Here is an 11,580-nt window from a genome sequence, read left to right as displayed (position 1 = left end):
AGATGAAAGAACACTCCTGCCAAAGCAGAAATAGTCGGAACTTAGATACCTGCAGTGCCTCCCCATGGTTAGGCATACGTTGTCCCTGCTTTGGGAGAGGGCTCCACTGGCCAAGGGACCCTCTGCTTTCAGGGGCACTGTGTATGGAGGAATTAGTTATGTTTGTTTGCATGAAGGAACCAAAACGCGTTGTGCCTCTTTCCTATTGCGCCTTGAAATAGTGACTTATACATCCTTAAAACACAAGCTTTCAGGTGATAGGCGCATTAGAATCATAGAATGGTTTGGGTTGGAGGGGACCTTAAAGATCATCGAGTCCCACCCCCCCTGCCACAGGCAGGGACACCTCCCACTAGACCAGGTTGGTCAAAGCCCCATCCAGCCTGGCCTTGAACACCTCCAGGGACGGGGCGGCCACAGCTTCTCTGGGCAACCCGTGCCAGTGTCTCTCCACCCTCAGAGTAAAGAATTTTTTCCTAATATCTAACCTAAATCTCCCCTCTTCCAGTTTAAAACTGCCACCCCCCCATCCAATCCCTACACTCCCTAAATAAATCCCCACACCCTTGCTAATATAGGTGATCCCATACCACAGCAAAAGCTTCAGGACAGCATTTATTCTGAAATAATGCAAAGAGTGTATACTGCAGTCTGCAAATAAAGTATTCCCCAAGGAAAACCTAGGCAGAAATTTTAGTAATTACCACTCCAAGAGCATTTCAAACAATGAAGAGGTGTAAAAGAAATGCTTGCTGCTCTCATTCTCCCTCTTCTGGTTTTCTGCTCTCATTACCGCTTCATTCCCTGACAGAGACAGACACACACACACATATATGTATACACACACCCATCCATGTGAAGTTATGTATACCAGAGAGGTTTATCACCAAGGTATCTAACGACCTGAAACCTGGCGTGTCAAAGAGCATCGGCTGAACTTGTCTGTCCCTTCAGGGGAGCGCTCCGATGGGAAGGGTTCGACTTCTTGCTGCATTTGACGTCTATGCAAGAGCACATCCTCCCCCTGCGCGGCTGCGCACGCAGAGCAGGCGCTGGGCAAGGCGGTTAAGGCGGAGGTACCTGAATGTATGAAATCAGCCCCGGCACAATTTGGTTACGCTTGATTGTAGCTCTGACGTAACAGACGCAGAACAAAAGCTTCTCATTTTATCGTTTAGAAGGCCGAAAGGACCTTTGCCAGGCGTTTGGCCAGGTGGCGACATGCGAGGAGTACGCCTGCTGGGGTCCTCCTCGCTGCCAGGGTCATCGCTGACGGTTGTGATGGAGGCTACAGCTATGGATTTGACACGTACAGAGAAAAAGTGGCTTATCAATAGGACACAAACACAAAATCTATGTGGTTTCTCTATATTTTCTATATTCTTTTGCATGCAACATTTAATTCCAGATGATCATGCCTTCTCAGCCCTTTGTTTGCTCTGGTAACCAACGGAGGATGCACACTGCTTATTCACTGTCCCAGTGGTGGAAAGCCCTTCCAGATCCCGTTAGCGCGACGCATGTTGTCAGATCTCAGGCAGGAACGCCACAATGGGAGTCTGAGCTCTCTTAGTCACTACCTGGGTAGTGTGGCCGTTGCCAAGGATTTAGTTGCCAAATCCTCAGAGTATTTCAAGATTCCACTGATGGCTTTTCCTCAGCGTTCATGAGCCAGTCTTAAAACTTGTCACTGGATGCAATATCACTAGATCCTCGCAAAAATCACAGCAATAAATAAAATTGGGGCAGATTACTCACTTCCTCTTAATTTTTGCACTCAAGAACAATGAAGAATTCATTTCCTGGTTAAAAATCCAAACCCCTAGCATGACCAAGCAGCTGATTTAGTATAAACACTGGTGAATGCAATGCTGGAGAAGCCAAACCATTCTATGATTCTATGATTAATCAGAGTTTACTTATTTCTTCTCATGAGTGGCTGTTGGTGCTTAACACATAGCATGGTGCCTGCTTGTGACCAGGGCAGGGTTTGCAGGACCAAGTGACTTTCGACCACCCTTTGCTCGGGACACGGCCACCTTTTTAAGGAAATGTTTCTTACCTTTTTCTTTTCGGTGAAGCTAACCTTGAAAATGTGAGTGCAAAGGGTGTCATGTGGCTCTTCCTCAGGAAGCCTGCTATTGTTTCGGGGATGTGAGCTGCCCCGGTGTCCCCAGCAGGTACCACCTCGGCTGTAACAGCGCTATTACACAGGTCATGTCATATCCCGTTACATACATTGCCTCCCGAAATCTGGCACCATTTTTCCCTGGGAGAGGAGATTGCAGCCCCGTAGGGAGACACGGGAGGTGGCACACCAGGGGACCCAGGGTGACGGCATTGCCGGCAGCATCACCAGTAATTCCATCCTTGGTCCCCATTGCCGCCCTGTCCGCGGGGAGTGGAAATCGTGGGGCGCCACAGGGGCATTACAGCTGCTTCTCCAGCCGGCAGTCATCGTTCCTCAGCTACTGTCACCTGATGGGAGCTCCAGCTTCCATTTGCAATTCCCATTCAGCACTCAGTTTGTTATATTTTACCTTAGAGTAATGAAGGTACTTTTTAGGACGGCATTAAGTAGCGACATAAAGTGACTATGCCTTACCCCTAGGGTCCCTTCAGAATACGTTACAATTTTAATATTACTGGCATTTTTTGGTAAAATTAAAATTCTACCTTAGTTACTTAATCAGTGAACGATGAAACGTTTAATTAACATAAAACGTGATGTATTTTGCCTTCTGTACAGCCTGAAGGCTGCAAGTCTTTTTCCTTTCAGTACCAAAAAGCCTTCCGAGTAAATCACCGTACGACACTAGAAGTAAAGACAGAAAAGTCTTGTTCTGCATTTCGCTGCGCCTAATTTAATTCTGAGATCTCTATTTTTTTATGGAGTGTAAAATATAGTAATTGGCTTTAAGGTGGTGTAGGATAAGGCCTATGCACCGCTCACATCGCACGCAACTCAGTAGAGACCCAGCATGCTTTTGGCACTTGAATGCTTTCCAGTTTTTCTTAGGTATTTAAAAAAAAAAATGGAGGGAGGTTGGGGTCCCCCCCCCTCCCCTAGACAGTACGCATTTCCGAATGTTGTGCAGATATTGTCTCTTACGTAAATTTTAGTTCCTGCTGTCGCTTCACAGATTATTACCCATCAGCAACTTGGGTTGAGCAGAGAACAACAAAGTATGCCAATGATGAGTGTGAGGAGGTAATCAGCGGGGGCTGAGCCTCGTTAGCTGTCCCTGCATCAACAGCTCAATACGAGCTCATTTATTTGGGTTTCTCAGTAAAGCCCTGTGGAAAGGGCTGAGGGAGAGACTTTGGCTGCTCTATGGCTTTTAGAGTTTTTGCTACAGCATCTGACCAGAGGCTTGTGGGAAGTGGGAGCTGCTTTTGGGTGATGCTTTCAGCTCTGCAGATGAGCAGTGCCATGACTGGCAGAGAGCCCTTGAAAACACATAAATGATGGTAATGTATGTCAAAAATCTTTCTAACCAGACTTTTTCCTAGTTTTTTGGGCTTTATCCTCTAATTGTATTGATGCTGAAATAGCTGCTGATGTAGGACAACTTGATACCAAAATTTTATTCTCCTGAGCTCTAAGTCATTTTGATATTAATGGCTCTGCTGCTTCAAGCACTGCATTGGAAATCTTATGGGTTCTTTATTTCTCTTCCTTGAACAAATGGCACTATGGCAAGAATTGGTAAAGCACCACTCAGCATCAGAAAGACTCAGCAAAGCTGCTGGACTCCAAAGAACAGACTTAACTTTTAGATTTGTAGATTTACAGAGCTGTTTGACTGGATAATAGGCTGTATTTCTGACCTAGAGACAGATTGATCCTTGTTTTCTGTTTGGTTTTGTTTTGTTTTAATGAAGGCTGAGTAAAAGCCCAGCAGCTTCACAGCAATGGATGTAACTAAGCTGTATTACAGATTTACTGGATTTAAGACAAATAATCTGTTTTCTCAGTGTCTCACTGTCAGTAGTTGCATCCCATTACAAACTCATCAGACGAGAGAATGCCATCCAAAGAGTATGGTATACAGATGCTTGAAGGAGTAATGAGATGCTCTCATTCATTTTCTTTCAAATAGATAACAAAGGCTAAGCAAGTGATGAAAAGCTCTCCAAATGTTTACACAGATTATGGGGGGTAAAAAAAAAAAGGCTGAAATTGAGCTTCTGGAACATTGGCAAAATTAATTAGTAATTAGTTAACAATGCTATATGTTCATGGTCCAGGCAATAGCAACTCAGTGAAGATTATGCTGCTTCTCAGCTGAACTATACCATCTTGTGGGTTCCCAGGAAATTACAGTTCCAGTATCAAAATCATCTTTAGTAAGTCTGTCAGTCTAAAATTGCTAAAAGCATTGCTATTTTTTAAGACTAAGTGGTGTACTATGAACAGAGCGGTATAAAAGCACTTCTGTAATTTACACTTTCCCCTTGTGACTTTCCAAGCCATAATAATATGTATACATCCCACATATTCCAGAGTTTTCCAGTTATCTTACAAACTTCTAACTTGATCTGTGGAAGTTTCACAGTGAAAATAGGAAAGAGACTGATGCAAACCTTCTGTTGCTATTTAGGCTTTTTTCATCTTGTGACAAGGAAATCAGAAAAACAAAACTTAAAAGAAAGAAGCAACCATAAAAGAAACATTAGCAATCACTTTGAGACTGGCCAGTTAAGTTGTCCTTAATAAGTGCCAGAGATCCAGTACAGTTTTGTCTGGGAACTGCAGGTTTTCTCCTTGTTTAGGTGTTTGGGGATTTTTGTGTGGGGTTTTCTATTGGGTTTTTTTTGTTGTTGTTGTTTGGTTTGGTTTTTTTCCCCTCTGTTTGGAAGTAATGGGAATCTGATGGGAATCTTCTGTTCATTTGATGGGAATCTGACTTTGAGTGGGATAATGCTGAATTTAGCATTTGAATTGTAGAGGATGTTTTTAAGAACCTTTTAAAAAATGCAGCAGCTGCTGCCTTCAGCAGGGTTTCATCAACAGCCAGGCCATGAGCTATTAAAAAAAAAATAAAATACCACCCTTAATTTAAAAACAAAAATGCCACTGCCACGATATACAGTTAACAGCACTGCTGAGTACTGCAGCTGTTAAAGGGAAAACAAAACATATTGTTGCAGACAGGTGTTGAAAAAAACCCAAACTACTTAGTTCAGACCAGTATATTCCTAGGCTATAGAACACGAATGGGAAAACATTTTAATGTTGGTTGGGTTTTTTTTTGGTTTTTTTTTTCCCCAAGCACAGTGAGTCTATTAAGTGCTAAATATCAAAAGACCAATTCAGTTCTCATTAGTGTGACTGAGAATGAATCAAACCCCAAAGAGCTGATGCTGCTGTCCCTCTCTGGGATGACGTGATCCTCGGTCACATTACACAGGTTAGAACAGGCTGCACAGAGAAGCTGTGGCTGCCCCATCCCTGGAGGTGTTCAAGGCCAGGCTGGATGGGGCTTGGAGCAACCTGGGCTGGGGGGAGGTGTCCCTGCCCATGGCAGGGGGGTTGGAACTATATGATCTTTTATGATCTGTGCTACGGGCTGGCTTGTGTTATTTCTAAGTCACTTGCCACCCAGCAGCTGCCCACCGGTACTCAGTCCTTCGTTTTTATGTGGAATAATAACGAAAAGGCTGTGTTTGACACCTATTGATTTAAATTGACACCTATTGATTTTAAATTGACATTTTTCTGCCTCAATGATGGCTAAACTGCATCCTGAGGAAAAGATATTATAATAATAGTTCATTCCTATAACATCCAAAGAGAAAGCAATGGAGCAAAGGTGTTTTTCACTGTATCTGCCCCTAACTGAAATACAAACTGGTGTTATAAATTTGAAGGCAGTTAGTAAAAAGAACCAACAGAGAAAAAGCTCGGGAAAAGAACCAGAGGGGATTAGATTTACTCATTCATCAAACAGATGCTGCACCCTCTTAAGAAAGAAATGTCTCAGGTGAGGCGGAGGAATAAGAAAAATAAATCAATTTTCAGACAAAAAGCTGGGACGATATTTGAGGAAACCAAGAAACTGAATGAGAAGCTGGTAAGAAAAGGTGGGAAGTCCTTATAATTTGCAACTGCATATTTAATAGAATAACAATTAATATAACCCAGATTTGCCATCAAGTTTTGTACTGGGAAGTTCACAATTTTATTATAATCCCTAGAATTTCCAGTTAGCGTGCTAATCTAGAGCCTGAAATAACACTCGGGGCGGGGGGGGGAGGGGCGAGCAGATTCCAAAATGTGCCTGTGATAAACCAGTCTGAAGTCTCCTGGGCTGCTTTGAGGATGTTCACAATTCTCAAGCAATTTGGTGGTCGTAGCACCTCCAGTAAAGTCCTGACAGAACATAGGAATATCACCTCTGAGGGGTTTTATACACAACTAAAACAAGCTGGCCTGGACTGGCATCCAGGCGTGGAACACAGACTTTAACAACTACAGAAGAAAAAAAAAAAAAAAATAAATTATCAAATGTTGCTTTACATGAGTAATAGCAAGACTGGTCCTGTTGTAACAACTCGCACTAGACCACTGATGAGGAAAACATTTGTTTTCTTCAAACACGCACACAAAAAAAGAGACAAATTCAACAAAAAGCAATATTTACTGCACAAGTCAAGGACTGTAGTTCTGATCTTGGCGGATGTAAAATGGTAGAGCTTTACAAAACGCACAAAACCCTGGTGAGCCACGTAACTGGAAATCTACCCCGTCCTGCCTGAAATCATTGCCTCCCCAAAAACTGACAAACAAATGTAAAATTAATTCCCCCAATTAAAAGGAGCATAGACAATCGACCTCAAGTGTGGATACCTACAAATGCAACTTAAATCCTAGCCCCAGTACCAAGTGCTACTTTCGACACCTATATCTTATTTCGAGATCATAAAATGAGGCTAATTGACTTTCTACTTAAGACTATAAGGCAGCATGGCTTGAAGAAACGAAGGACAAATGTTGATATAAGTACGCGCTTTAAACTTTGACTGAAGTACCATTCTGCCAGGAAAACAAATATTTTTATTAACTGCTTTGCATGGTCTGAAAGACCTCCTCCATTCTTGGCAGCCTCTGTGGGCTCACTGTATAATTTGTCTCTTTTCCTGGCAGCTGATGGCTGGGTACAATAACGTCAGCAAAGCAGCTATTCTGCATTCTGTGCATTATTATTTAAAAAAAAAAAAAAAAAAGGGGAGGGGGGAGAACAATACTAGGATAATTCTTGGCTCCCAGGATGTGGAATGCTCATTTTAAACAAATCCTTGAACATATCGGTGAAATATTAAAAGACGGTCAAATATTAACACTAGACATTTACACAGGCTGGAGCGGACAAACTGGTTAATTTGTTGCCCATTATACAATTGCGGAAGGCTCCTGGGGTGTGCAAGCACAGAATTAAAGCAACGAATGCCAAGATGATTTGTACCGCGTTTAAAAATAGGATTTATCTACAAAACAAAAAAATCTAATAAAAATTGAGTTTGATACTGGTTTTTTGAGTAATGATACTAGCGTTCTTTAGAGTATTTAACTTAATCCCATGTGAATCCTGATGAAATATCCCCCTTCAGAGAGCAGTCTGTGTTCAATACACTAACACAAGTGGATGGATAGACCTAAATAAAGTAAGAGTTAATGAGGTATCCTCGTTTCGTTAGCCCATTTTTAGTGGCTTTGCCAAGAACCACCCAGTCTTGGTCAAATGCTATTCCAGATCTTTATCAGTCGTCTAGAAGGAAATGAAATTATTTCTGATAAAAATGTCAGCCGACAGCAGAATGTGGGGTGTAGCAAAGTGATAAGTCAGTTATTCAGAGCAATTTGGAACGCTTTTTGACTGAGATATGGCATACACCATAGCAAAACATCAACGGGAGCGGTCATGTCCCCAGACAAGCTGCGTTATTGGTTATCTTTACATAGTGGGGTGCTGAACTTGGACCAAAATGCCTTTTAATACAGCACAAAGCTGTGCATAGAGGACCGAGGAGCGCAGCTCACACCGTGAGGGTCGCTGTTGGTATATCTCTGGAACGTGCTGAGATTTTAAAAAGATATCTACCTAATTTCCGGACTACAAAGTTCTCCAGTGCAGTGCTGATGAGAAATAAATGGATTTGATTGCTGCACGTAGGAATACAGGAATACTTTCCTGGAGCCATGTGGTGACATTTCCTTTATATACCCTCCTAGCGAAACCAGAAACTACTTGCTGGGAAGACCCAGGTGATCTTCTGAACAGCTTCCAGCTCCACCACGTGCCCTCATGGGGATGATGTTAGGCAGGTGAGCAAGTCAAATCCATCCTAGAAGGGCTCTGACCTCTACCATAAATGATGTTGGGGTCTGTAGGTGATGCTAGAATCATTTAGCTTGGAAAAGACCTTGAAGGTCACCGAGTCCAACCGTAAACCCTCCCGATGTTAAGCGTGGGCAGGATTCCAGCTGCCTGGAAGACATAATGAAAATGCCCAATGCTGAGTCCCGCGTCGCTCGGGAGGGCGGTGCATCAAACAGGGGTTTTGTGGCCTCGCCTTCAGCTCATCGAGTGCACAACACACAACCCTACCGCCATGGCTGCTGAGCTCGTAAGCGGTTTCCATTCTGGCTGCAGAATAAAATTCTCTCTCTGTTGCCATATCGGGTTATAAGCCTGAGATTTCTTAGGACTGTGTGTGATAATGGGTACGTATCCAATTTTCGTTCTGCTTACATAGGGAAGAAAACAGACTCAAAACCTTCTTTTTTTTCCCCCTATAATGCTTTTAATTTCATTCATCAGCCCTCCGCTTGCTTCTCTACTTTCTGTGCCTTCCAGCACAACGCTTCGGCAGCATCATTGGCCGCTTTAGGCAAACGAGCGTTGGAAAGGCACTAAACGTGACAGCCAGATGTGTCGATGTGTTGACACTGGACACTATGAGGTCACTATTAAGACTTTGCAGTGGAGTGTGAGCTGGACGGGGCTGGGATTAGATTGCTTTTTCTGCATCTGGAGGTGAAAGCCTGATGAAGTGTTGGGCTGCGTTATCAACAGAGCTGTAGGCAAGACGAAAAGCGCAAAATGACCTTTTCTTCACTTTATTTCCCTTCTTACAAGTTATGAGTGGTGGAACACTTCCTAGCACAGCCTTAACTGTGTCTAAATTTATTTGTGTTAATCTAAAAGGGGTCAAGACTCTACCCGCGCTTATGCTGATGTACCACCAGAGTAATGCCACTGGCACGAGCAGAGCTGCTCACGACTTAAGTAACGCAATATGAAGTAGAAGTGGGCTTAAGATGTCTCTCTGTCATGGTTTATTCATGGGCTCTTAGAACTGCAGAGAGGAAACAGATCTACGTGTGAGGTCTCCAGTGGGCTTCAGGGAAGAATTTAGTGGGGCTTCCCTGAGTTTTAAGGCCTCTTCTGTTTTTTTTTCTTCTCCCTCTCTATTACACTCATAAAGAAAAACTTTCTTAAAGTGCCCAGAATTTTAGTTTTTTGAAACAACTCAGGTAGCGCTTCCACTGGAGATGGTCACGGTTTCCACAAGCTCTAGTTCTTCAGCAGCTTTCCTATGCCAGCAAAGTCACAGGTTTGGTTTAGCTTCAGCCTGAATACCAGGGACAAACGCTGCTGGGGGACACAAATGATTTCTCTCCTGCTGCCTACCCCAGCGAGTTCCTCGTCACTACTCTTTCTCAAGGCAAGATGGGGACTCCTCGCCGCAGCCGGCATGAGAACATCTGAGCTGCTCAGCAAGACATGGACCTGGGGGAGCCGCTGGCCCCGATCCCGTGGCTGGCAAGCAAACTTGCCTTGTTGCCTTATTTTTTTTTTTCCTTCTGTCTTTTTACCACTGATATGTAGAAATAATGCAGTGTTTGTGACGGTCACATCCGAATCTTTGTATAAATTGTTCACGTTCCAGGAAGCAAAATGAGGGGCAGTGACAGAGGAGAGGAGGGATCCTGTGGGATTTATCACACAGTTCCATTAACCCACTGAAAACACGTCCTGCTGACAGTCCCAGTGACAGCACAGGCAGGTTTGTGTTGGTTGATATCTACCATAGCTGCTTCAATGTCAATGGAAACATTTTTTTCTTTTTTAAAAGCACTTTTTGCAAAAATAAAAAAGAATGAAGTAAAATTGTTATTAAAACATCTCCAAACTTTGGCTACAGTTGAAATAGAAGCTCATGTTCAAAATATAGTACAGCTGCAATGACAATGTTATAAATATTTTTTGCCTGAAAACGTTTTAGTTACTGAAAATTGGCTGTAAAGTTTTATATAGTTTTCTCTAAACGTTTTGATTTAAAACCCACTTTCTGAATCCTATGAAATGGAATTTTGATATACTGAAACACTTCAGGAATTTAAAGGTTGGTTTTTTTACTTTTGTGGGTGGCTCGTAGCTAGAAATACATCTCGGCTAGCTTTACATCTACGGCTACAAAAGGATGAAGCAAATTCTGTTTCTAAAACCAATTGCTGATACTTACAGTCATCGTATTAGATCAGCGATATAATTCCAAATATTAAAATGACACGGCTTGGAAACTGACAACTAGTTATTGCTCGATTCTTTATCATATCTGAGTTGCAAAATTTTGCAATGTATCATTTTGTGTTAATATAATGCAAGGGGCACATATCATAATTCTGGTACGCAGTACTGACAGGCACTATTTGCGAGTGTCTAGAATATCATAAACCCGGTGCTTTAAAACCCGTTGGCTAGCTATTCTCCTGTTTTCTAGACATTCTCTTTTCCAAAACTTTATGCAATTTGCTTACCTCAGATGTACGGCATTTAAAAGGCTAATGTTGATTTTTAACATATTTGAATTTGCCTGCTTTTGCAGTAGCATTTTTAATTTTGACATGTGAGAGAAGAGCCCAGAGGCAAGTGCAAACTGCGGGCAGAGAAAAGCTTCAGCCACGTTAGAACAGGATTGTGTCTGTCCCACACATAAAATACAGGGTTAACGATTCATTCTGACCTATTCGTTAACAAACTGACCAAAGTCCTTCCAGGGGCTGTCAGAATGCCCACCATGTTTCTCAGTGCTGTGTTTTCGACCTGCAGCTCATATTTAGCTGGCAGACGTGAAAAATCGCATGGAGTGAGAAAAACCTCTCGTGATTAAGCCACGGCAAGTGCTTGAAGAGTTATTCTAGCTAAGGCTGATGTTAACTTATGTTGGTAATCCTCCCCCTCCACCCCATATGTTCTTTTTTATTTTTCGAATACAGTGTTACTGGGGTTTTTTTTTCTGCTGACTTTAAACTCCTCATGTAAAACGGGGGGCATTTTTGTGATACAAATAAAGAAGCCACCTAGACACGCAGGGCTGCCTTTTGCGGAGACCCAGTGAGTTGCTCGCTGCAGGCAAGGGTTGATGCACGCCTGTAGATGGAGTTAAATATCAAAGAACTGGTGGAGACCTTAAAAGCGTTGTGTGATCCGGGCAGTCAGACAGGACCCATGATCCCTGCTGAGTTGTCACATCAGTTTACAGTCCAAGCTCCTTCCAAGAGGGAAGGAG

General features: G+C 42.8%; 1 protein-coding gene across 1 annotated transcript in view; it reads left to right on the top strand.

The window, feature by feature from the left end:
• Window positions 1–5,978: 5,978 nt before the first annotated feature.
• Window positions 5,979–11,580, top strand: part of LOC104283262 (protocadherin Fat 4-like) — a 114,436-nt gene continuing 108,834 nt past the window's right edge. Inside the window, exons 1-3 of the mRNA XM_009881421.1 lie at window positions 5,979–6,077; window positions 6,215–6,368; window positions 8,826–8,923. Coding sequence (XP_009879723.1) covers window positions 5,979–6,077; window positions 6,215–6,368; window positions 8,826–8,923 — 351 coding nt within the window. The remainder of the gene's footprint in view (window positions 6,078–6,214; window positions 6,369–8,825; window positions 8,924–11,580) is intronic.

This window comes from Charadrius vociferus, unplaced genomic scaffold (genome assembly GCF_000708025.1).
Source record: "Charadrius vociferus isolate BGI_N301 unplaced genomic scaffold, ASM70802v2 scaffold380, whole genome shotgun sequence".
Lineage (NCBI taxonomy): Eukaryota > Metazoa > Chordata > Aves > Charadriiformes > Charadriidae > Charadrius > Charadrius vociferus.
Note: the sequence above shows the minus strand (reverse complement) of the source record. Positions and strands in the feature narration are given on the sequence as shown.